The 27,241-nt window shown below is 36.5% G+C and overlaps 3 protein-coding genes and 1 long non-coding RNA gene across 4 annotated transcripts; 3 read left to right on the top strand and 1 right to left on the bottom strand.

Moving 5' to 3' along the window:
• The first annotated feature begins 1,618 nt into the window (after positions 1–1,618).
• On the top strand, positions 1,619–3,744 carry LOC114824848 (uncharacterized). Its single transcript, XR_011581383.1, has 2 exons — positions 1,619–1,881; positions 3,287–3,744. It is a non-coding gene; the product is annotated as an uncharacterized lncRNA (long non-coding RNA).
• An 8,440-nt stretch (positions 3,745–12,184) lies between these two features.
• On the top strand, positions 12,185–13,381 carry LOC103445246 (dehydrin COR410). The gene is made up of 2 exons (XM_008384241.4): positions 12,185–12,489; positions 12,791–13,381. Exons 1-2 carry the CDS (start codon positions 12,304–12,306, stop codon positions 13,193–13,195), a joined length of 591 nt encoding a protein of 196 aa, XP_008382463.3. The 5' UTR covers positions 12,185–12,303; the 3' UTR covers positions 13,196–13,381.
• A 1,500-nt stretch (positions 13,382–14,881) lies between these two features.
• Positions 14,882–19,101, bottom strand: LOC103412113 (uncharacterized). Its single transcript, XM_008350712.4, has 3 exons — positions 18,345–19,101; positions 17,701–17,886; positions 14,882–15,456 (listed from the first exon to the last, which is right to left on the bottom strand). The coding sequence occupies exons 1-3, from the start codon at positions 18,789–18,791 to the stop codon at positions 15,169–15,171; spliced, it is 921 nt and encodes a 306-aa protein (XP_008348934.1). The 5' UTR covers positions 18,792–19,101; the 3' UTR covers positions 14,882–15,168.
• Positions 19,102–25,976: 6,875 nt separating this feature from the next.
• On the top strand, positions 25,977–26,537 carry LOC139196606 (cell wall / vacuolar inhibitor of fructosidase 2-like). Its single transcript, XM_070822931.1, has one exon. It carries the CDS (start codon positions 25,977–25,979, stop codon positions 26,535–26,537), a length of 561 nt encoding a protein of 186 aa, XP_070679032.1.
• The last annotated feature ends 704 nt before the right edge of the window (positions 26,538–27,241 follow it).

The following is a 27,241-nucleotide window of genomic DNA, read 5'->3' as shown; positions in this document are numbered from 1 at the left end:
CAATCAAGAACCAAGTAAACGGCTTAAAGGGCATGGACTCCCTTCATTTGAACATACAAGACTATGAACTAAAAGTCCTTGTTTATAAGGTAAGAAAAAGAACTTAATGTGGAGTTAATCCATCCACAACAATCCTTTGATAACAAGAAGTCTGAGTAACTTGGGGCGCAAGTAATCAACTAAAAACATTATTGTTCTACATCTGCTATACTGAGATAGTAATGGCACGCCTAGCACTTAGTTAGTTTTGATTGCGAGCCTTAAGGCCTACATCTAAGGCCCCACAAAGGCACATTTCAGAACTAACTTTGTCCTCTTCTTGTAGTATATCAACAAGCAAGAGCCCGACTACACATCCAAAGTGCCAATCCCTTGGGGAGCTGTGCTGAGGTCCGAGGATGCTTCTCTAGAGAAATCTTTGCCCGAACACTCTTGTCTTCAACCATTCTTTTTTTTTTACTTGAATATACTGTTTTGTTAGTCCATAAAAGATAGTACAACAGTCATGTACTATCTAAACATGAATATCAGGAACTCAAAGCTGCATCTTAAAAAAAAAAAAAAAGGACACGTTATATTATCACCATCAAGGTGCATACAATGCAAAAGAGATGCAAAGCATGAACACTTCATTGTGATACTCCAGACTTAGTTGTAGCAAAGATACTTGCATGGTTGCAGGAATCCATTAGAGTCAATGCTCCACCATCTCACTTCATGGTCAACGGCCCCTAAACTCCCAAATGGTCGTCCCTTCCATCAAGACGGCTTAATTGAAACTCAATTTTGACAGGGCTTGGGATCATGATAGGAATTTGGGAGGAGTGGGTATGGTCACAGACGACGTTAGCATCTTTGTGGTAGTTGCATGCATGAACTTTCTTGACATCTCCTCTCCCACGCTGAAGCTTTGGCTGCAAGATAATATATGGTTTGGGCTATGACAAGGTGTTTTAAAAATTTACAACTCCAAGGCGATTCTTTTCATATTGTTGGGGCGCCCTCGTATCCTTCCCTGAACTGGTCAGTGCTTGGCCAAATTATGGAGGATAAGAAAGCTTTTCTCTCCTTTCATTAAAGATTGAGATACCTCATGTCTGCCGCGAAGCCAGTAACTCACTGGCTTACTTGTTACAGCCTATCAATTGGCAGCCATTGTGATTGGTTGGGGACTCCTACTAACTTCATTTTGGGCATCCTCACTGAAGATTGCTTGTAATGTCTTGTATTACTTTGTAATCCTTGATGTATTATATGGCTTGAACCTTCTTGGGTTCAACCTTTCATGAATAGTACACTATCGTATCTTTAAAAATATGTACACACACAAAAGCAACAAAAAACATGAGAGTTGGCGTGCTTAGTGTTAAACTCTAACAATGTGGGTATTGACTGATATAGATTGAAGGGTAGTATTTTCCAAAGACTAGTTATGCTGATATGGCAAAACAGTTAAATATTTAGCTGATATGGCAATTAGTTAGAGTTGTTGGGGCTAATATCTTACAGTGTAAGATAGCTAGTGGGCTATATAAAGTGTGTAAACTGAAGGGCTAATATCTTACAGTGTAAGATAGCTAGTAGGCTATATAAAGTGTGTAAACTGTCATTGCAATTCAGTTAGTGAAAATACACTGAAATTCATAGTCCTCTCTCTTTCTTTCTCTCTAATTCTCTATTCCTTCTTCTTCCATTTCTGCACTTCTTTCTTTCTTTTTGTTGATAATTTCTTGATGCTTGTAGTTCTGTTATCATGGTATCACTCGCCCGTCGATCTTCGGTGCCAATTCCGCTGTGCAATTCCTTTTGGTCGATCGAATGATCTTTACTGGTTGATTAAAGGTTTTCATCGCTCATGATCAAGATTGCAATGTATATCAGGTTGTGTTTCTGATTTTTCTGTGCACACCAACTATTTGCTTGAATGCTTCAGCATCAAATTTCTGTCATTTGTATTCAAGATTAAAAGGTCGATAACCATTTTATGAAAGATTACAAGGCCAATAGCCAAAATTGTTAAAGTTGTATAAGAATTGTTAAAGGTTGTCAAATTTTTACTTGAAAAAGGTCGATAGCCAGAGAGTGATTTCTTAAGAAATTTGTAATTGGGTTCTTGATATTCAAGAACATAGTTTTGTGTGAAGAGCAAGTATTGTGTGATCAAAACTAGTTGCGATTGTATTCAAATGATAGATTATACTGTAAAGATTGAAAGATTACTTGGCATGCTCATAGTGCGATTACAAGATGATAATTTTGTTAAATGGAGTTTTTAATTTCAATCGGTCCTTAAAGGTTATGATCTTTTTTATCATTTCACTAGAGATGCTCCATGTCCTCCAAAATTTGTGATCCATACAAAGACATGAGTTACAAAAGAGGTTAGAATGGCTTTGAAACTGGTGAGAGTTCTAATTCTCAAATAATCCTAATATGGTTATGAAGGAGAGCAATCACATGGTTATCAATTTGGGTTTCATGGTGGTTCTAGTTTCATGGGGAATGCAAGCAAGTCTTTTCACAAGCCTAATTTCTCTGAAGGTAACAAGAAGAATACTGGGAGCAATAACAACAATTCAAGACCTTTTTCGAGCAACTTTAGTAATAGGAGTGGTAATGGGAACACTAATGGTAATTTTTCTAGGAATAGGAAGAGTTTGCAGTCACAAAATGGTAATTTCTCTGGAAATGGGTTCAGAAAGGTAACAATTAGAATGGTAATACGAATTATAAGTCTGGTATTTCACCTGAGTGTCAGATATGTTCTAGAAGAGGACACACTGCTGCCAATTGCTATCATAGAACTGATACTGGAAACACAAGGTTCATCATCTGTTAGATTTGTGGAAAAATTGGGCATATTGCTCTTGAATGCTGCCATCAAAATAATTTCACTTACCAGGGAAGTCGTCCACCACCATTTCTAACTGCAATGACTGCACAGGCTCACATTGGTCAAGGTCCACCACAATACAATGGCCATGACTTTTCTAATGGTGATGCATGGATCTTAGACACTGATGCTACACACCATATGATAGCAAATGTCAATGCCTTATCTCAAGTCAATCCTTACTATAGAGATGAGAAAATTACAATTGGAAAAGGTGAAGGTTTGGCAGTCAAGAATGTTGGTTGTACTTTCATTATTACTCTTTCTAATGCCTTAATCTTGCATAATGTTCTGCATGTGCCTCAAATAACTGTGAATCTTCTTTTTGTTAAGAAATTTTGCAAAGATAATGGATGCTGGTTTATTTGTGATGATGTGAATTTCTTTATACAGGAAAAGGCAACAAGATGATTTTGTACCCAGGAAAGAGTGATTGTGGTGAACTTTTGAAGATTCCAGTCAATGTATTTGCTAATTCCTTTGTTGTAAGCTAGAGTAGATGTGCTGCATTCTTGGGTCAGAAAGTGAAGACTGCAGTGTGGCATAAACGGCCAGGCCATCCATTTGAGGAAGTGTTGGTTTCAATGCTGAAAAGTGCTGATATTCCAATTAATAAAGATTCATGTTAAACTATATGTTCCTCTTGTATTAAAGGGAAGATGTGTAGACAAGTGTTTCCAGTTAGATGTAATAGAGCCAGTTTTATGTTTGAGAAAGTCCACTCTGATGTATGGGGACCATTTCCAACACAGTATGTAGAAGGGTATAAATACTACATCACATTTGTAGATGAATTTTCACGATACATGTGGATATTTCCTATGATCAATAAATCAGATGCCTTTCCAATCTTTGTTAAGTTTGTAGCATTTGTGTTTACTCAGTTTAATGCTTCAATTAAAAGTTTTCAATCTAATGGAGAAGGTGAATATATGAGCAGAGAGTTTAAGGAATTCTTAGCAGGAAAGGGTATTACACACATGGTTTCATACCCATATACTCCTCAACAAAATGGTATTGCTGAAAGGAGACATAGACATGTCATAAAGACTGCAATTACCGTATTGATTGAGGCAAGCTTGCCACGAAGTTTTTGGTATCATGCTTGCTCTCATGCAGTATTACTAATCAATAAAATGTCATCTAAATGCTTGGATTTGAAATCTCCATATCAGCTCTTATTTGGTAAAATCTCAGAGATTCATAATTTCAAAGTTTTTGGAACTGCTATTTATCCTCTTATGAAGACCATACACTGCGAATAAGCTTCAAGCTAGATCTTCCAAATGTGTTTTCCTTGGTTAAGCTTTGGGATATAAAGGAGCTATTTGTTATGATTTGGAAAGTAAAAGGTTGATTCTGTCAAGACATGTAGTTCATAATGAAGATGAGTTTCCATATAGAACTGCATTAGTTCAAGATTCTAATCTCTCTACACAGTCACAGAATGCAAGAGTTAATACTGTTGTGATTCAAATGCAATTCCTGCAATTCAAAATCAAGTACCATAATCAAACAGTGGTCCAATTCAAGAATTACATAGTGAATCTTTAATAGAGACTATTTCTCAGCAACAATCTTCACATATGCAGCAATAATTTGAAATTGGGAATGTGGCAGTTTCACCTATCAGTGATTCAAATACACAGCAACCATATTCAACATTAACTTCTCATCACCATCACTATACTCCTACAATAAATGAATCACCTTTGATGCATGTCCATCACAGTTCTCAATTAAAGGTAATTTTTCCATTCTCACCTCAGTTGAATGAAATTTCTGAAACTCATGCATCAACTACAGATCCAATTCCTCATCACTCTATGGTTACAAGGTTGAAAAGTGGGGCTATTGAAAGACAGAATTATGTTGCTTATATGGCAACTTTTCCAGAGTTGAAAACTTTAAAACTTACTGAAGATGACCAATTTTCTGGTGGTTATTCATTTGTCACTGAGATTTCTAATACCACATAACCATCTAGTTTTTGAAAAGCTGCAAATGTACCACATTGGTAGAATGCTATGCAAGAAGAATATGATTCTCTCAGGGCACAAGGTACTTGGATATTAGTGCCACCTTCAACTGATAGGTCGATTTGGAAGTAAATGGGTTTACAAGGTAATAAAAAAATCCTGACGGCAATGTTTCCAGGTACAAAGCTAGGTTGCTTGCTCCAGGGTTCTCTCAGGAGTATGGAGTTAATTATTCTAATACATTTAGCCCAATTGTTAGGCATACCACAGTACGAATTATTCTTACAATAGCTACAATGAATCATTGGGAATTAAAACAGTTTGACATTAAGAATGCATTTCTACATGGTGATTTGCAGGAAGAAGTTTATATGAAACAAGCTCAGGGCTTTATTGATTCCACACATCCTAATCATGCTTTTAAACTCATCAAATCCCTATATGGCTTGAAACAAGCACCAAGGGCTTGGAATTCGAAATTTACATGCTATTTGAGTGCTATGGGATTATGCGCCTCTATGTTTGATACAAGCCTGTTTATGAAGAAAGATGAGACTGATATTATCATACTTCTCCTTTATGTTGATGATATCATCTTGATAGGTTCCAACTCTATTAAAGTACATCAGGTTATTCATGAATTGTGTGAGGTATTTGATCTAAAGGATCTAGGAAAACTTACCTATTTTTTGGGCCTTTAGATTACATATCAGTTAAATGGTGATATCTTTGTCAATAAAATGAATCACCTATTTTATGGGCCTTCAGATTCATAAAGTTGGTATGGATTCCTGCAAACCTGTTTCAACACCATGCAAACCACACAATTCACTGCTAGTGATAGAAGGAATTCCTCTTAGTGATCCTACATTTTATAGAACTATAGTGGGATCCTTGCAATATTTGACCTTCACTAGGCCAGATATTGCATTTGCAGTAAATTCAATGTGCCAATTTATGAAAACACCAATAGTATCTTGGAGTTGTGAAAAGAATACTAAGGTATCTTCAAGGGACATCGAAGTATGGTATTGTGTACTCATCGGATGCAGAACCAACTCTTAATGCCTTCTCAAACTTGGATTGAGCTGCAAACTTGAATACTCGAAGGTCTATGACTGGATATATTTTCTTTCTTGGCAACAACCCCATATCTTGGCAATCAAAGAAACAAAGTTCAGTATCTAGGAGTTCTACAGAGGCAGAATATAAAGCATTGGCGCACACTGCTGCTAATATAGCCTGGATCAGGAGTATTTTGAAGGATTTGGAGTTATTTCTGCCTACATCTCCAGTTATTCATTATGACAATATGTCTGCGATTGCATTGAGTGCAAATTCGGTGTTCCACTCTTGGATAAAGCACTTGGATACCGATTACCACTTTGTTCGAGAGAGTGTCTAGCAAGGTGACTTGGATGTTAGCTACATATGTACTAAAGATCAGTCTGCAGATATATTAACCAAGGGTTTAAATGGTCATTCCCTTGTTAAACATAGTTACAAGCTTAAACTTGGTAACTAAAGTTCAGATTGAAGAGGGATATTGACTGATATTGATTGAAGGGTAATATTGTCCAAGGACTAGTTATGCTAATATGGCAAAACAATTAGATATCTAGCTGATGTGGCAGTTAGTTAGATTTGTTAGGGCTAATAGCTTACAGTGTAAGATATAGTTAGTGAGCTATATAAAGTGTGTAAATTGTCATTGCAATTCAGTTAGTGAAAATATATTGAAATTCATAATCCCCTCTCTCTCTCTCTCTCTCTCTCTCTCTCTCTCTCTCTCTCTCTCTCTCTCTCTCTCTCTCTCTCTACAATTCTCTCTTCCTTCTTCTTCCATTTCTGCATTTCTTTCTTTCTTTTCATTGATAATTTCTTGATACTTGTAGTACTGTTATCAGTGGGTCTTGGTAAGAAATGTTTATGAAGAAAACTACGTGGGATAAAACTTCAGGCTAAGGAAAAAAGAACGTTGCACATGCTACAACTCAAATCCATAAATCAAGTACTTTTTATATTGTCAACAACATCCTCTTTAATATCCATTAACATCTTGAAACTTGCTCCAAAATCTCACAAGGAAAGAATCTGAACTCCAACCTGGCTATCCTGTCAAAACAAACGCTAATAGTTAAAACTAGTTGAACACACTCACTAATAAAACGGTACTAAATATAGTCAAGGCACTGAAGAAACCAAACACATCCTTTTAACCCCGTTTTGTTTGATGGGGCATCGGGTGTCCCCCTTACTAAGAGACATTTAAGCCCTTAAATAAATACAAAAAGAACCAAACTAAAAAGAAAAATAAAATACTGATCACCCGAAAACAACATAAAACTTACAAAAACAGCATTACCGGACTCTCTTTCGCATCTAATAAGAACATTATCAAAAACAACAAAGTTTTGAGCAATGTCGGTTTCACTTCAATCGATTTCGAAATTAGTCATGACAGATAGGCTTCACCGCCACGATCGCATTTACTTTGGCCTCGAAAAATTTATTCCTCTTTAGCCAGATATGCTTAATCCATTAATTATTAGGGTTTCCATCTTTAACCAGATTGTTTCCAATTTGGTTAAATTCCTACTCATCAATTCAGAGGCGACATTGTGGTGGAATCAAATATGAAAATGGTATCACTGATGATCCAAATTCGATGTAAATCATCATATCACACTTGCTGTGCAAACGAATTAGTCATAATCCCTCTTGCTTCAAGGCTTCAACGTTTTCATCCAAAGCTTTTGAACATGATGTCACTCCTGAGTTAGTCTGCCTGTAATTGTTTCATTTCGTACAGTTCATTGTCCGCTACGGTTTCTCAAGTGGTAATTTCAAACTCCGTTACTTTTTTTTTTTTTTTTTTAAATTTCTGTAAATTCGTTGTTTCCTTAATATCTAGATTCTAGAGCTTCTCGCCCATATATATTATCTATGCAATTCCCTTCTGTGGTTATAATATCACCCGTTTAATTGCCTTTTTTTCCATCGTACCATAATTGTCTTTAATTGTATAACGTTTGAAAAGGCAGTTTATTGTAATTAATATATTACAAATTGTTTCCAGTTGTTCTTAACACTATCTGGACATCAACAAGTTCAAATACATATATACCCTTTGGTTTGTGATAGTTTGACAAAAGCAATCAGCAGGTAACCTTTTGATCTAATTTCCACCTTTGTGTGCGTTCATACACTTGTTTAAATAGAGTTTCTTTGTGCATGACGTCTGTCATTTGTTAGAAGATGAATGTTGTATTGATAATATTGCAATACTATGTCAAGATGTTTTGCTATTGAAATGTTGTCAACAATGATTTGAAAGCTTATTGATGCAATATCGATAGTCCGTCATTTAGTAAAGAATGAACGTCTTCAGAGTGAAACTAGTTAAGTATTAATTCATTACTGAGAACCCATACTTTATATTTCTAACTCAAACTAGCCTGCATACAATAAACATATAGAGTTTGAAAGATTTAGCACGTGGGCTTTTATGGTTGAAAACCTCTTATTGCCTTAAATAATATGTTAGACCAAATTGAGGATTATCATATATATATATATATATAGTCTAGTATTCACCTGGATTTTGAGACCACGTGCAAAAAAATGATCAAATCCCACTAGGTCAACATCTGGGGGTAAGGGCATTGCTTCTGCTGTACTTGTCAAAAATATACCCTGTAAAATGCAATTTTGACAGGCTACATTTGTGCACACTACATACATACATACATACATAGAGCAGAAATTAATACAAGCAATGCACAAACACTCTGCGCATTGGTTTTGTTAAAAATAAAGTAAAATCACAGGCTTATCCAATATTCACAACCCATGTGCATAAGCAATGCACAAACAAACTCTGCATATGTATGCATAAGGGGGCAGATATGGTTTGGCCAACGTTGGGTTTAATTCCTATAACAATTTCCAATGGCTTCAGGGTATGGGGAATCATATTTTTGTCACTCGCATTTGCATGGCAGCTCTACAGCACATGGCTACTAGTACATCTGCATGAATCCAAATCTGGAACTCGATAGAGTAGATACATCCACCTTGCAATGACTGCCTTTGGTTGATACCACAAACCCTTCTTAGTTTCTATCAAATGAAATTAATCGAAGCACAACAGCATAATTAACTTCACATATTTTCCTTTTTCAGGGCCAAATCTAGGAAAGTTGCTAACAATATTCCCAATAGGGGTGTGATATCCACACACCCCTTTTTACTTCTCACACATCTTTTTGATTTTCGGATGTCGGATCAGATGAATTAAAAAATATCAATGGACATAAATTAACAAGAGATGTGTGAGAAGTAAAAAGGGGTGTGTGGACCCCTTCCCAATACTGTATCTATCTGGGGGTCTATGTGTGCAGCTCATTATCTTAGATGTGGGACCCTAAAGCTTTTCATCATAACTGTTTGCACGGATGGGGCTGCCTGTAATGCCAAGCCATTGACTAGTATAGAATGCTATTTGGTGTTTGTATGCATGGCTATTGGTGTGGCTCTGTGCTTTCCCAAAATGAACTCTATAGCTAGAGTCTCACTGCATGGTGCCGTCACGGCAATTGTGTATTGTACTATGGATTGGACTCCTGCGATCGCCAAGGGTAGGCCCCGTGACGTATCCTACAACCCCCCACCGGAGGAGACACTCGTTGCTACATATGGTGGTATACTGAATGCACTCGGTGTCATTTTTCTTGCATTCAGAGGTCACATTGTTATCATTGAGATTCAGGTGATTTTTCTTGGTAATTTTAATTAGCAATTGTCTAATTTTAAGACCAGACATTGCTATATATAGACGTGAAAACATCAATTTTTCTTAGACAAGATATATGTTTTCAATAAAAAATGGTCGACGCATTGTGATATGTTATCAATAACATTGGTAGATAACATTTTGATAACAAAATGCATTGATGCAGTAACAATAGAAATTGTCAATACCATATGGACCTTATTAAAATGAAATTCACTTATTAACAAAAGATGGACATCGAAAATATATTGTGAAAATGTTTGTAAAAGTTATTGTCACTAGAAAGTTCTAGTAGTTTGGTTTTGTAATGCATGGAAGGGTAACTTTCTTCACTGCGATGTAGGGGACATTGCCCACGAGCCCAAAATACTCATCTCATAGGAGAATGTGGAGTGGAGTGACAATGGCTTATTATGTACTCATAGCAATCTGTATGTTTCCTCTGGCTATGGGTGGATTTTGGGCTTATGGAAACAAGGTGAGACCCCATTCTGTTTTGTTTTCAACTTCTAAAGACATCTCAAATTGTCACTTAGTATCACGGTCTATTGATATTCTTTTTCATTTGTAAGTGAGAGGTCTTAGGTTCAATTCTCGCCAAATTCGAATTTGAACCACATTATTGCTAGCCCATTGTGAGGTTAAATACTGTTACAAACTCTATGTAGGATGGGCAAAATAACCATGGGTTTGGGTAACCGCAGTTACCCATCCATTTAAAGTTCACGGTTATGGTTATGGGTAACCGTTTAGACGAACAAACGGTTATGGGTATAACCGTTTATCTGTGAAATTTAAATGGGTGGTTATGGGTATTACCCGCGGTTATAACGGGTATCCATCGGTTCTGGGTATTACTCACGGTTATAACGGGTATTCATTTACCCATTTAATTTAATATATGTAAAATTTAAAAAAAGAAATTAAAAACCCTAAATTTTCAATCTCTCCACTAAACTTAGAGTCTCAAACGCCCCATACCCCACTCATCTCTCCCCCCTCGCTAATTGGTGTCGGTGTTCCTAAATGGGATACTAATTCAATTTATACATTTCTTTTGTAGGCCTCTTTTGGTGACAACGAGTCTATGAGACTTTGTAATTGAACGTGTTTAGTTTTAGAATATTTTGGAGCTTTGAATCATCTAGTATCCAAGATAATGACTACTTTTTGTTTTTAAAGCTTTACATTGTAATCATATGAATTATAATTAAAGACTTGCTTGGGTGTAGCAAAAAAATATCATTCGTAAACTATTATTTCAATTATTGGAATTGTATGAAGACTTAAATGATAAAAATAGGGAAATGCATGCTAAAATGTACTTATAACGGTGTTTAATTGTCAGCAAACAAAAATTATGACAAATTTTTCTTTTGTAAGTTTCAAGTTGTAAAAAAAAAAAAAAACATGTAGACAGGTGAAAAAAGGGATAAATGGGTAAAAAAAAGGATAAACGGGTAAATAGTTATGGTTAAATGGGTAAACGGTTATGGTTAAATGGGTACACGGTTATAGGTATGATTAACCATTTATAAACAGTTATGGGTATGGGTATAACCGCTTATGCAATTACCCAACGAGTAAACAGTTATGCTGGAATGAACATAAACGATTATGGATAAATAACCGCAGTTACTCGTCTGCCATAACTGTTCCCCATTCCTAGTTTGATGGCTGACCATGGTGTATAGGCCACTTCTCTTTCTGCATATCATCAATAGAATAGTGTTTTGCTCTTTACAGTTAAAAGAAAATCATAAACTGACACCTATGCTAAGGAACGATAAAGTTTTTTACTGTTACAATGTCACAATCATGCATGTGTTGTTAACAATCCATATGTTATAATATAGTTGGATAATATGATTCATATATCATGGACCTAGAGTATATTATTGAGTGAATTAGTAATATAATGTTACAATGTGATGATCATCCAAAGTTTCTTGTAAGTGGCTTACGGAAAATACGTAAAGTTATACACACTTGTCAAGGTGTGATTAATTTGTCAATAAAAGAGAAATAAAAGAGAAACGTAATTACATGCTCCTATCTATAATTCTTGTTATACCTAAATACGATAACCTGAAACAACTTTTACCGTCTTGGATTTCATTCAAATTTAAAAAAAAAAAACTAAGATTCACATTGATTGGAGGGTTGACCCATGTTCAGCTTGGAAAACGGTTTTGTAATACTTATGCTTTGATTAGCTAAATCAAGATTAACAAAATTAAATTTCTGAAAAGTTGACTTCCCAACCCAAACACCGACCAAACACATCCATGTGATTATGTTAAGAGTACCATTAATCCCTGTTAATCTCCTAATCTCAAAAACCATGCACAAAACTCTTGATAACTGCAGAGTTTTGCACACCGTCCACACCGACCCTTATGAGTTTCTCCTCTCCAATGCAAATGGTACGTTTCTTTTTCGTTTTTTTAATCAATTAAAGAGTCTTGGTACATTTCATAGTTGCTAACAAAACTCGTAGCATTTCTCTATAAATACCAACACCGATCTGCTATGAAACCACCAGTGAAAAATCAGAGTTAATTAATCGCCATTTCCGACATTAGATAAAGCTCAAACCTTTCTTTTCGATTCGATTACACTTTGGTTTTGCTAGCATGGAAGATCAGTACCCGAAAGAGAGTCAGACACATGCCAAGGGAGCAGAAGAAGAAGCTCAGGGTTGTGGGATGTTTGATTTCTTGAAAAAGAAGGACAATCAGAAACCCCACCAGGAGCAGGAGCAGCACAAGCACACTACTCTAGCTGAAAAGCTCCACCACCATGACGGCGACTCTAGCTCGGTGAGTCTCGTTGATTTGGTTATCATAAAATTAAACTCTCAACACAATTTGTATCAATGACTCAACAAGTGTATGATGCACCATACAAACATTGTTTTCTCCTCTTACACTTCTCCCCTTGTTCCTGTTTGTTGATTCTTCTTTGATTTATTCAATGAAAAGGTTTGGGAAAAAATTGCATGCAAAAATCACTTCTTTTTTAACTTCAAATGCAGAACATGCGTGCTTAGTCCCTTTTCTTTCTTTCAAGAATCGGATTTTCAATCTTTACTGATAAAATATTTGTTGCTTGTTTTTCCAGTCTAGCAGTGACGAAGAAGGTGGAGAGAAGAAAAAGAAGGGACTTAAGGGTAAGATCAAGGATAAGATATCAAGTAACAAGGAAGGGGGAGATGCTTGCCACGCATCCGTTCCAGCGAAGAATGGACACGCTGATGAGAAGGGATTTGTAGAGAAAACCAAAGACAAGCTTCCGGGACAGCACAAGGAGGCCGAACATGTTGCTGAGGAGAAGGGATTTGTCGAGAAAATCAAGGAAAAGCTTCCGGGAGAGAACAAGAAGGCTGAACATCATGCTCCTGCGGAGTATCATGCTCCGGATGGGCATTCCCACGACAGCGAGGCAAAGAAAGGGATCTTGGAGAAGATTAAGGACAAGTTCCCTGGGAGTCACAAGACCGAAGAGGAGAAGCACAAGGAGAATTAGCATGCACGATGCAGCCAATAAAAGATGTTGTGGTTTTGATGTTTGCTTGTAGCCTATGTGTTTTGTTTTAGGGTTTTTCTGTACTTGTACAACTGTTTGCTTGTAATGCGTTTTATATTTATGGTCCCTTCATCCTTTGTATTGTGGAAGTGCTTCATGTGCTTTTAGCATTCAGTTAAATTTCTATCTGCAAGTCTTCTCTTTCCTATAAATTACCTTCTCTCTCGTTTTTCCTTAAAAATTCTTTATTTAAGCTCTTAAGCAAGGACATTCTATTTTCGGGATGTAATCCAAAACCATTCAGCTTTTAAGTTCCTTCTAAAGAATCATTCATACAAAAAATTAGCCAACTAAATAACTGTTGAGCGATTTGAAATTCGCATCCTTAATGCCTTTGAAATGACCAAGATTAGCCAACTAAATAACCGCTGAGCAATTTGATATTTGGATCTTCGTTTTATCAAACGATCACATTTTAGATGATTGTTGACCCTAGAAACTACAAAGCCTACGTGGCGCGTAGGCCGAGTAATCTATAAGCTAACTACGTCCTTCGGTGATTGCGGGGCATGCCAACTCGTCGGCCGAGCTCGGCCGAGGAGTAAATTTGTTGATGTTGCGTTGGGTGCGTGGCTGACTTCTGCGTCTTGCGATTGCGGCCGAGAAAGGAACACGTCTCGGCCTCTTGGATTCTCGAGCCTGAAGACAAGGCTACTATTCTTACGAAGTTCACGAATCGAATTCGGCTTTCAATGTGCCGAATGTAATAATTGTAACACCTCACTTTGCCGAGAAGGCTGATGAGATGACCTCGACCAATAAGGATTCAGAAATCCTTCTCGACCGAGACTTGGATAGGTAATCAACCGTCCTCGCCGTAGTGCTGTTGATGCCAACGGAAGATGCTGCAAGACCGGCTGATTCTACGGTGACAGAGCTATCTATGCCGACTTAAGATATCACCGGTTGCTTTCACAGTGCTGTTGATGCCAACGGAAGATGTGTCAGCGAAAAGAGAAAATAAAAAATCTTAAAGTTGTTGAGAGAGTTTGCGCAGGGCAGTTGTGTGTTGAATTGGAGGTCCTTTGAATGATGCACAACCTCCTCTATTTATAGCACTGGATACCTTTGAAGTCGAGTCAAAACCCTACTCGAACTAGGTCTTCTTCTCTGGATCAAACACCCACTCGACCAGTCCTATGTTTACTAGGATTGTGAGCCTAGTCCTCTATTGAGCCGGATTCACTTCCGGTTTATTACCCTTGCCGAGACTCCTTATCGCGTTAGGACTCGACTAGTAAATGTAATATGACCTAGCCGACCTAGGTTTAGGAGCCCACGTACTAAATGATCCAAGGCTCCCCTGTCGCCAGGCCTCCCGAGCCGAGAGTGGTTCTATACTCGGCCCAACATGTTAATTTGAGCCCAAACAATGATTCTTTGAAAACTAGATGAATTAGCATTGGAGGGCCTAAAGTATAGACAGTTTTTGTCATTGAACTGCATTGACGGATGTGAGCATTTTTTTTTCTACGATAAGGACATCCTTGACATAAACTCATCCTTAATGCCTTAGAAATGTTATTTTCCATGACAAATTTCATTGCATTTACCTTGGCTAAAGTCGCCTAACATCAAAATTATTAACAAAACTTGTATACGAGCATCTAAAGTTTTGAATCAACATTTTCATCTACCAAACAGAAGATATATGTGCCATACATTCAAGCAACAAATTGATTACAATGAAGCTTTTTACAAATCCATTCTACAGAAACGAATGGAAGGCAACAATTACTCGCTTTCTTCTCTTGTTTTCTACACAAATGAAAAATCTACAAAGAGGTCGAAGTCATTGTTACAAAATTCCAAGTCCGATAGACATCAAGGTAATCTAAGCAGTTAAAATGATACAATTAATCCACACACTAACATTGTCAAAAAGATTACTAATGATAAACAGAGCACAGCATTCAGTCGTAGACACAATAATCTGTCAAATTTGAGTGCTTGCCTAGTGTGCTTCCTCTAAGAGTGACAGAGCATCTGATTCTCTCATAAAACTTGGACTTCACTAGTTTTCCCAAAATGTAGGCTCTTGACCTCACAACAAACGTCAGATTCAGCGGTATTACCACTCTCTGCCGATCCTCTTTAACATCTTGAATAACTGAAATTCCCCCGTAAAGAGCCACTTGGTACCCTAGCACAACCGTCCTTATTGTCCGATGCGTCTTCCTTGCTTGGTAGAAGTTTTCAACCTGTTTCATTTCATCGGAAAATGGTCTAAGATAAAAAACCAACAAAGGAAATAAAGACTTCCAAACTCTCCGTAAACTGACCGAAAAGTGCTTAAAGTTGGGTAGTGATCTTGCTATCAGTTCCGAATAAAATCTCGATCCCTAAAAGCAGTACTTCCTGTTTAACCCTTGTAAGTTCTTGATTTTTGTACTAATTCCTATGTTTTCATGTACATTACTTGCATTGCCTTCCATCTAGTTCACTGACCACCCAAAAAAATAAATAAATAATAATAAGGGTTAGATTAGAGCATCTTCAAAGTAGATGTCAAATTTTCAAAATCAACACTAACAGTAGAAACCGACAACAACAATATTTTCTAACCGAAAAGCCAAATCTGATGTTGCATAACATGGATTGATAGCCCTTACCCTTGTTGCCAAACTTGACAGCAGCTTCAAATCATTTTTTAATTGATTATTAAATGCATTTAATTAATTTAATTAGTTTTTTAACATTTATTATAATAGTTTAATTTAACATATCGGATGGAGATCAAAATTTTAAAATATATCAAAATGCTACATAAGATCATCTCCAAAGGAGAAGTCAAATTTTGAACACAAAATTTAAATTTGACAGTTCATGTGACATTTTAACATATTTTAATGTTTCACTCTCCAGCCGAGGTGTCAATTTAAATTATTATTTTATTACATTATTTTTTTCTTAATTTCTGTTTTATATTTTAAATATTACATATATAAATAATTCATATTAAATAACAACAAAATACTAATACAAATCATCCAACAAAATACAACCCTTAATTGAAAATATTAATTAAAAACAAAATATTTGTGAACATGCCTCAAATTTTTTCAGACTCCTCCGCTTGATCAAAAGATGAGTCTAAAAAAAATTGAGGCATGTCAACCACGAGCTGCTGGCTTAGTGGTAAATGACAAACTACGAAACTTCCTTAAAACAAAAAATTAAAGGTCTCGAGTTCAAAACCCACTGCTGATGTGGAAGCCAAACTTGTGGCAAAGAGAAGGCTGAAATGCTTCTGTAAATCTTTTCGGCTCTCGAAAATGGTAGATAACTATGACTTACCATTCATTGTCCCCCATTTTAAAACGAAAAAAAAAAAATTTGAGGCATGTCCACAAAATAAAGTAGGATACCTATTGAAGAACGAATGACTGTATTTTACAAAGTTGAAAAGAACTTGTTGATTAAAAAAGAAGAAAGAGGTAGCGTATAAAACAAACTCTACAGCAAGCTCCTTTGCTACCATTCCATGTCGGATTTAACATTTCTGTTGGAAAAAATTAGCTATTGTCCTTTTTTACTGTTATAGCTTATGTAGAAATTTTGACATTTTCTTTAAAGATGCTCTAAGCTGTCAAATTGAAATCTTATTTTTTAAATTTGACATATACTAAAAGAGACGCTCTTAGGCCATGCTGAGCTATAGAAAGACTTTAGCCACAAGATAAGAAAGGCAACGTAATCAGAAAGTTGGAATCATCACCCGACTTCTGGTGGTCTTTTAAGACTTTAACCAATTAAAAGATGAACAAATAGCCAAAAAGTGGATTCTGATTCTCCATTGAAATCCATCAAGCTTTGGAATTTAACATACTCATATGTTTGATAACAATAGCATATATTTCGAAACCAATCGAGTAGCTTTGGTCATGGTTATCCCAAATGAAGAATTCTCTACTCCAGTAAGCTTTTGATTTGGACATTATATTGTTATGTGTCGCTACTCGCTACCAATAACACCATACCCTAAATAACCCACCTCTCAAAGAATTTGCTTTACTGATTTTTCAAGCTGAACAACATAATACATGAATCTAAATTAGTAACGTCATTCGAAAATATTTCACATTGGGACAATAAAATTTGGGCCACGCGTCCCAATAGAGATGTTTGTATTTAAGGTGTTGGGGGGTTTTCATGCTTCCAGCAGCGCACACAGCTTTTTCGGTGACCCCAATAAAAACGATTGAGAGGACACATCAAAATTTTCAAACCTTCAACTGCTGTCCCAACTCCCAACGTCTGCCCTTTTGACCAAACCGAAACCGTATTTATAAATATTTTAATTTTTAACCGGCAACGTACAAACTCCTTTAACGTTGGAGCTCACTCTTAACTATGACAAGTTAAATTGACAAAATTACCCATGGACAAAATATGAATTAAGTTAGAATCCCCTTGTTATCTATGGCAAAACGGACATCACGCACCTGCCCGGACGCAACCTTGAGCTGGTAATAGTGGAGCTCCAATGGAGTAGACGTGACGTGGACGCCGAAGAATGTCGCGGGATTCCTGTAAGAGATCCTCACCGTCGAATTCAACGACAGCATGTCCGTCGAGACCCCCGTCATGTCGCTCCCCGCCTGTATATTTAGACTCTCGAACACAATATTCTGCTCGCCCCCAGGAAAAAAGAAACAAAACCTAAGGCCGTCAGACAAAATGAAACCAAATCCCCGTCAACCGAATCAACCAACCGAGTCAACTCGGTCCATTACCGTGTAAAAAACAATAAAACCTAAAAGTTACTCAGGCATGCTTTATTGTCTCCATGTCCGTGTTCACATTGTATTTATTTCTGAATTTCTAAATTTTCGATTGAATAAACAAAAAAAAATTCAAGTATATATAAACATCTCAAAACGTCTCGTTTGAGACGTTTCGTTTATTTTTTACATTTTAATTGAATAAATGAAAAGATATTCAAGTAACATAAATAAATAAATTAGACATCTCCCCTTGCACATTAATCATGTTTATTTCTGTTATTCTAATTGAATAAATCATCGAGGATTAAGTAACTAAAATAAACGTTAGAACAAAAAGAAAAGGAAGGTCGGAAATCATTTACCTTAACGATGACTCGAGGCTCGTAAGCCTTGCTGGCGCCCCACAAGATCAAAGAAAACACCGTGAAGAGCACAACGAAAAGCAGCGCGAAGCAGAAGTACAACCTAATATTACGCGCGGGGCCGCCGTCGTCGAATGCGGAGTCATTTTCGTCGTCTTCGGACAATTCCACTTCTTCCCCGCGCTGCAGCTTCCGCCAGGCGGACATGCTGCGGGGGTTTTTCAGGGAGGCGGAGAATCTCGACGTGGAGGACTCGCGGGAGTGGTGGATGGGGGAGCAGTGATAGTAGTGGTGCTGCGGCGACCCAACAGGACTCGAGCCGTACGACATCTTCTCGACGTCGTGGTTGGAGGGGCTCTGGACGTAGTAAATCGGACGGCGAGGCGACCGCGGCGGTGTCAACTGCTCCACGCTCATCGTCACATCCGAATCCGACTTTTGGTGCATTATCGTCTGTCGTTCGGGGACGTCAGTGTAATTTTGGTAAAGTTCGGGGGCTGAAATAAAAAGCACAGAGCTACAGAAGTCTTCACACTTCGTCTCTGATTTCTGCGGTTTCGTTCGTTGTTTGGTTCTGGAGGACAAAGGGAAGGAGTTGCACTGTGTGTTTTGTTCACGTCTGCTTATATTTGCAGGGTATCTGCCGTTGGATTTGATCGGACGGTAAGGATGAGGTGATCTTGGGGGCACGTTATTTAAGGAAATGTGCTTTGGTGGTATTGATGATTGGTGGAGGCCGAAAGGATGAGGTTTTTGGTAAGGTGACAGAAAGTGGAAATGTCCTCGTTATTTGACCCCCCGTTTTCTGTGGATTTGTTAACTTTTCCAGTTGTTACCATACATGCTAATTAATTAAGCAACTTTAAATAAAAGTTCTCCGTATTGTTTATTTCATATTTTCACATTAAAAAATTAATCATGATACTATTTATTTTACCTTTTATTTTGTCTTTATTGTTAATACTCAAAGTTTTGAATCTTTTTCATTAGTTTTCTTATTAATTAATCTCATTACCTTATAATGAATGTAATTAACCAAAGTTAATTCAACCACGTGATCACGTTGAGCTGTACTAGGATCAAGGTCTAAAAAATCGATATTATCCCGATATTTCTATCGAAATTTTCGTGTTTTTTGAGTACCGATATTTCCGATATCATCGATATTTTAGACTTTGATAGGAACTCTATGTGGTACTTAGTCACTCATGTATCTTATCATGCAATGTATGAAGTGTAAAATATTGTACTAATTCATTATATATAAATGATTATGGTGTGTTTAAACTTCTTTCATTAATCACTACATATTTTCTACACTCACAATGTTTGCCAGCTCGCTATATAATCAACTTAAATCAGTTAAATCCATCATGCAATGCATTTCCTTCTAATTTATTTGTGATAAACTAATAGATAATTGACTAAATAAACATCGTACAAAATTTCAATAAAAATTTCTAAGTTTTTCTTACAATTTCCGTGGTTTTTATTCAATTTTTATCGATATTGATAATATCCCGATATTTCCATCGAAATTTCCGTGTTTTTGGACTACCGATATTTCCGATATCATCGATATTTTATACCTTATAGGACAGACGTGGTCGTCTTTCTGCATTAAAAATCAAATTTAAATTCTTATCATTATAGTACTTTTTTTTAATCAAGAAAAATATATTAAAAGAAAAACCCTCGAGCACAACCGTTACCTACAGAATCAAACTGAAGAGCAAATGAAGGAATACAATCATCCCAAATATGACAATTAGTAATCAGAAAGCCTTGGCGAGCGAAGGCATCCACCACAAAGTTAGCCTCTCTATAAATATGTTTTCAGTCAATGCAATCAAAATTGGTCGCCGTCCACTTGATATCTTCAATAATAGGAACCAGATTTCATGGAGTCGCACCCCAGTCCAACACTGACTGAATGACCAACTTAGAATCACCTTCAACCATAATCTTTGTATAGCCCTTCCTCTGATAAAAAAGAAAGCCCTCTCTGAGAGCCTTAACCTCCACTTCAGAAATAGTGGCACCATCCAGATTTAAAGCTCCACCTCCAATAATCTGCCCATTATGATTACTTAAAACCAATCCCGCCACCGTCTTGTCCCCAACCACCGAACCGTCAAAATTTAACTTAACAAAACTCTTATCCGTCAAGATTTCCACTGATGATACTTCCACAATATGCTATGATTCCTTAACACAATATGCTATGCATCTTTAATGTTGACAGCATCAGTGGAAACTTTCAAACTATAATTCTTCGTTGATTATTCAAATTTGAAAATATGAAGAAAAAAAAAACGCAAGACAATGTGCATATATAACCATGATAGCATTTCAAATGGCCGCAACGCATTAAGGATAATAAGGAGTAACATTGATACTGATACAATTACACTTTTGAGTTTTTGAAGTTTGGATTTTCTTTTTCTCCACATTTCTACTGCTTTCAATTCTCAATGAGTTTTGGGTACACAATCTTACAAAGAAAAAGCCAATTGGCAAGAAAGAGATGTAAAGTCTGGTCATCGATCAACCTTCCCTTGATAGAATATAAGGGTCAAGAAGAGTTCAGGGACGAAGTTGGCTAGCTCATTGAATTATCGTGGTGTTGTGGGTATCACGACCTCCATCTTTATCCGTGCAAGAAAGAAACATAATTTGTTGAAGCAGGTGGGAATTTCAACAACTTAAAGAAAAGAACTGTGCTCCATCGCACAACTTCCAACTCAAGGTCCGACGCCAATATGCTGACTCTCATAGAAGTAAAGAGCAGTACTTTTCACCATTAGAAAACTAGTGGGTGCATTCCAGCAAGTTGTATTCCTCTCTTAGAGACTAGTAAAACCTTAATACCAATCAAATCCATCGTAGCAAAAACAAATCGTTAACTTTCAATATGGACGTCGACTTTGACAGTGGAATACTTGAGGTTTCTATAAGGCCTAACTACATTTTGGTACAAAATTAAAACTTAAGAGCTAGTTTGTTAACCAAATAGTTTTATGTTTCTAATTTTTACTTATAATCCTATAGATTGATGAAAAATATGTGGTCTGATGACCAATGAAGAAAGGTGAAGGATAGATGGTGAAAGCAGTGTGAATCGATGTTCTAAAAAACGGTTTATACAGCTGGCTAACACCACGATTAAATACTAATCGGTTAGAAAATAAGGTATTGCGCCTATGTGTGCCTAGGCGGAATAGGTAGTTGTCTTGTTTTTTTAATTGACTATGATTCTTGACTCACTCTCTCCCAAACAAAAAAAAGAAAAAAGAAAACCAAGAATGCGATGTGTTCGTGTCCCTAATACTTTTATAATTTATTTATATTTATATTTTGCATTTTATGTTTCCCCATTACAAGTATAGTTTTTATTTGTTGATTTCTTTTAAGAATAAATATGCATTTATTTATATGTCGTATAATAAATTTAATAATTAACATAAGAAAATTAAAAAAAAACCCTAGGCCACCTGTTAGGACCCTACCGGATGCTCGATAGCCGCGTAGCAATGTTTAAAACATAGGTGTGAGAGGAATATGTCTAGAAATGAAACACAAAATGTCTTGATTATGCTCCCTTGGCTGATTTCCGTGTCGCCTTTTTTATTCTTCCTTTGAATGGCGTAAAGCCCAAGTTCGAATGTTAGGGCCCACAACTCTTAGGTTGCATAAATGTTTCAGGGCCGGATGGTGCATTTGACTTCCGGGTCAGTGGTCCATGTCTCCACGCCTGTAGGCCACCTATCGTAACCACACTTAATAGGGCACGAGCCTCCCAAGCTGCTAATTGAACAAGGCAAAATAGGGTAAAAGAGGCTCCTCTAACACTATCAATGGGAACTTTTAGATTCTTCTAACATCATATATATTGACAAGTAAATATGGATGTAGAAGAATTTGTTAATAAAAAATTAAAAAAAAAAAACGAAATGGCTTAAATTAATCCTTGCGATGTAATGAAAGAAATCCATTTGATAAGCATGTATCACTTTTGGTTATGTTGGAGTTTCAAGAAAGGAACAGGATAGGCGGTTAGCATCCAATGCGTTATTAGAGCCAACAACTCTTAGGTTGCATAAATTTTTCGGGGCCGGATGGTGCATTTGACCTTTGGGTCAATGGTCCATGTCTCAACGCCCGTAGGCCACCTATCGTAACCACACTTAATAGGGCTTGAGCCTCCCAAGCTGCTAATTGAACAAGACGAAATAGGCTAAAGGAGACTCCTCTAACACTATTAGTGTGAATTTATTATATTCTTCTAACATGATATACATTGATAAGTAAATATGGATGTAGATGAATTTGTAAAAAGTAAAAAAAAAAAACCAATCGAAATGGCTTAAATTAATCCTTGCGATGTAATGAAAGAAATACTTTTGATAAGCATGCATCACTTTTGGTTTCGTTGGAGTTTCTAGAAAGGAATAGGTTAGGGTTTGCATCCAATTCGTTATTAGTTAGCACGTAACAGAAAAAACCAAAAACAAAGGGAACAAAAAACTAAACACGTCAAAGGAAGTGGGTTTCATTACCTTTTGCACCCCTATATTTAGACTCGTACCTCCTGGTTAAGTTGTTTAATTATAAATATGATCTCCATTCATCCATTACTTAAATAAATAAATAAACAGTTTGTAATCACTTTAGCATCAATTTAAGAAACACACACCTTGAGCAATGGACTCCTCAATCGGATATGCAACTTTCATTGCATCCTTACTCCTATGTCTCTCATCGTCTCCGATGCCATTTGCAAATGCAACAACGTCATCATTAATTAGTAGTGTTTGCAAGCAAACCCAAGACCGATTCGGCTACAACTACAATCAATGCATAAAATCTCTTTTGAAAGATATTCCAACTCGATCAGCATCTAATCTCAAAGATCTTGACACAGCTATTGTTAAATTAGCACTAAAAAATGCACAACAAAGCAAAGCTTTCTTTGTCAATGCGCTCAACAGCACCGGCAAAGGTATTGTTAAGGGGTTCGAAGGAGTCAAACAATGTGTAGATTCATATGATTTTGCGGTAGACGGTTTCGCTTTCTCAGTGCGAGGGATCAAAGATAATGACAAATCGGTCTCCCAAATACTCACACAAGTACAAGATGAAATTTTTCGTTGTGAAAAAGCATTGGGCTCTGCCGAAATTGAACTTCCTGATTCAGTATCTTCGACAAACTTTTTGACCACGTTATGTAGAGACGTCGCATTTGTTATTACTTCTCAGTTATGAAATATCTAGAAAAGATACGTAAACAATGTATTAAATTGAATATGTATTACTTACATGCTAAATAATATACATATGATTACTATATGTTTAATTTGTAAAAGAAAAGAAAAGAACGAAAAATGAATGTGTGAAAACAAAACGCTGTTTTAATATTTCTGTGTTGCTGTTTTGGCTGTCCATATTACGCATACACCCAGATATACTACACATGGAAATCTTAAGAACACAATATGCTATGCATCTATAATGTTGACAGCATCAGTGGAAACTTTCAAACTATATTTCTTTGTTGATTATTCGAATTTGAAAATATGAAGAAAAAAACGCAAGACAATGTGCTATAATAACCATGACAGCATTTTAAACGACCGCAACGCATTGAGGCCAACAAGGAGTCACATTGATACTGATACAGTTACACTTTTGAGTTTTGAGGTTTGAATTTTCTTTTTCTCCACTTTTCGACTGCTTTCAGTTCTCAAAGAGTTTGGGTACACAATCATACGAAGAAGAAGTCAATCGGCAAGAAAGTGATGTAAAGTTTAGTCCCGTCGATCAACCTTCAAGAGATGTAAAGTTTAGTTTCGTTGATAACCCTTTCCTTGAAAGGAGACGCAGGTCAAGGGGAAGATTTGACTTCAAGGACGAAGTTGGCACTCATTGAATTGTCGCGGTGATGTGGGTATCTCGACCTCCATCTCTAGCCGTGCAAGAAAGAAACAGAATATGTTGAGGCAGGTGGGAATTTCAACAACTCAAAGAAAAGGGCCGCGCCCCACCGCGCCACTTCCAACTCAAGGTCCGGCTCCAATATGCTAACTCTCCTTAAAGCAAGGGGCAATACTTTCCACCATTAGTAAACTGGTGGGTGCATTCTAGCAAGTCGTATTCCTCTCTTAGATAATAGTAAAACCTTAATACCGATCACATCCGTTGTAGCACAAATAAATCGGTAACTTTGAATATGGACTTCGACTTCGACAGTGGAATACTTTAGGTTTCTATAAGGCCTAACTACAATTTGGTGCAAAATTAAAACTTAAGAGCTAGTTTGTTAACCAATTTGTTTTAAATTTTAAATTTTTATTTATAATTCTATAGATTAATGAAAAATATGTGGTCTGATGACCAATGAGGAAAGGGGAAGAATAGATGGTGAAAGCAGTGTGAATCGATGTTCTAAAAAACAGTCTGCACAGCTGGCCAGCACCATGATTAAATACCAGTCAGTTAGAAAATCAGGTATGGAGCCTATGTAGGCCTATGAGGAATATATGATTGTCTTTTGTTTTTTTAACTGAGTTTTAGTCTTGACTAACTCTCTCCTGGACCCAAAAAAAAAAAAAAAACCAAGAATATGATGTGTTCGTCTCTCTTTGCCATAAATCTTTAATGTTGTAAAAAATTTGTAGTAATTTATAATTTATTTATATTTGTATTTTGCATTTTATGTATCCCAATTACGAGTATAGTATTTATTTATTTATTTGTTGTAAGTATAAATATGCATTTATTTATAAGTGGTACAATAAATTTAATAATTAACATAAGAAAATAAAAAATAAAAAAACCGCAAGCCACAAGTTAGGACCCTACTCGACGCCCGATAACGGCCTAGCGATGTTTGAAACGTAGGTGTGAGCGGAATATGTATGAAAATCAAACACAAAATGTCTTAATTGTGCTCCCTTGGTTGATTTCCGCATTGCCCTTTCAATTATTCCTAGGTTTAAAGGTTAGACCCCACAACTAATACGATGTATACATTTTTCGGATGCCAAATGGTCCTTTTGACTTCCGGGTCAGGGATCCATGTCCCTAAGCCCGTAGGCCGCCTATCCTAACTGCGCTTAATAGGGCTCGAGCCTTCCAAGTTGCTAATTGAACAAGATGAAATATGCTAAAAAAGACTCCTCTAACACTATTAGTGTGAATTTTTTATATTCTTCTAACATGATATACATTGATAAGTAAATATTGATGTAGATGAATTTGTAAAAAGTAAAAAAAAAAAACCAATCGAAATGGCTTAAATTAATCCTTGCGATGTAATGAAAGAATTACTTTTGATAAGCATGCATCACTTTTGGTTTCGTTGGAGTTTCTAGAAAGGAATAGGTTAGGGTTTCCATCCAATTCGTTATTAGTTAGCACGTAACAGAAAAAACCAAAAACAAAGGCAACAGAAAACTAAACACGTCAAAGGAAATGGGTTTCATTACCTTTTGCACCCCTATATTTAGACCTGTACCTCCTCGTTGAGTTGTTTAATTATAAATATGATCTCCATTCATCCATTACTTAAATAAATAAATAAACAGTTTGTAATCACTTTAGCATCAATTTAAGAAACACACACCTTGAGCAATGGACTCCTCAATCGGATATGCAACTTTCATTGCATCCTTACTCTTATGTCTCTCATCGTCTCCGATGCCATTTGCAAATGCAACAACGTCTTCATTAATTAGTAGTGTTTGCAAGCAAACCCAAGACCGATTCGGCTACAACTACAATCAATGCGTGAAATCTCTTTTGAAAGATATTCCAACTCGATCAGCATCTAATCTCAAAGATCTTGACACAGCTATTGTTAAATTAGCACTAACAAATGCACAACAAAGCAAAGCTTTCTTTGTCAATGCGCTCAACAACACCGGCAAAGGTATTGTTAAGGGGTTCGAAGGAGTCAAACAATGTGTAGATTCATATGATTTTGCGGTAGACGGTTTCGCTTTCTCAGTGCGAGGGATCAAAGATAATGACAAATCGGTCTCCCAAATACTCACACAAGTACAAGATGAAATTTTTCGTTGTGAAAAAGCATTGGGCTCTGCCGAAATTGAACTTCCTGATTCAGTATCTTCGACAAACTTTTTGACCACGTTATGTAGAGACGTCGCATTTGTTATTACTTCACAGTTATGAAATATCTAGAAAAGATATGTAAACAATGTATTAAATTGAATATGTATTACTTACATGCTAAATAATATACATATGATTACTATATATTTAATTTGTAAAAGAAAAGAAAAGAACGAAAAATGAATGCGTGAAAACAAAACATTGTTTTAATAATTCTGTGTTGCAGTTTTGGTTGTCCATATTACGCATACACCCAGATATACTACACATGGAAATCTTAAGAACACAATATGCTATGCATCTTTAATGTTGACAGCATCAGTGGAAACTTTCGAACTATAATTCTTTGTTGATTATTCGAATTTGAAAATATGAAGAAAAAAACGCAAGACAATGTGCATATATAAGCATGACAGCATTTCAAACGACCGCAACGCATTGAGGACAACAAGGAGTCACATTGATACTGATACAGTTACACTTTTGAGTTTTGAGGTTTGAATTTTCTTTTTCTCCACTTTTCGACTGCTTTCAATTCTCAAAGAGTTTGGGTACACAATCATACGGAGAAGAAGTCAATCGGCAAGAAAGTGATGTAAAGTCTAGTCCCGTCGATCAACCTTTAAGAGATGTAAAGTCTAGTTTCGTTGATAACCCTTTCCTTGAAAGGAGACGCAGGTCAAGGGAAAGATTTGACTTCAGGGACGAAGTTGGCACTCATTGAATTGTCGCGGTGATGTGGGTATCTCGACCTCCATCTCTAG

The sequence above is a fragment of the Malus domestica genome, chromosome 05 (assembly GCF_042453785.1).
Source record: "Malus domestica chromosome 05, GDT2T_hap1".
Taxonomy (NCBI): Eukaryota; Viridiplantae; Streptophyta; class Magnoliopsida; order Rosales; family Rosaceae; genus Malus; species Malus domestica.
This window is presented reverse-complemented; position numbering and strand designations above follow the sequence as displayed.

Bases quoted from the DNA above. Each gene is read 5' to 3' on its own strand.
- LOC103445246 (XM_008384241.4), top strand. From the start codon at position 12,304: ATGGAAGATCAGTACCCGAAAGAGAGTCAGACACATGCCAAGGGAGCA. The intron at 12,490-12,790 runs GTGAGTCTCGTT...TTGTTTTTCCAG, and splicing joins ATGACGGCGACTCTAGCTCG to TCTAGCAGTGACGAAGAAGG.
- LOC103412113 (XM_008350712.4), bottom strand. From the start codon at position 18,791: ATGCACCAAAAGTCGGATTCGGATGTGACGATGAGCGTGGAGCAGTTG. The intron at 17,887-18,344 runs GTAAATGATTTC...GGGGGCGAGCAG, and splicing joins AGCCTCGAGTCATCGTTAAG to AATATTGTGTTCGAGAGTCT. The intron at 15,457-17,700 runs GTGCGTGATGTC...GAAATGAAACAG, and splicing joins TCAAGGTTGCGTCCGGGCAG to GTTGAAAACTTCTACCAAGC.
- LOC139196606 (XM_070822931.1), top strand. From the start codon at position 25,977: ATGGACTCCTCAATCGGATATGCAACTTTCATTGCATCCTTACTCTTA.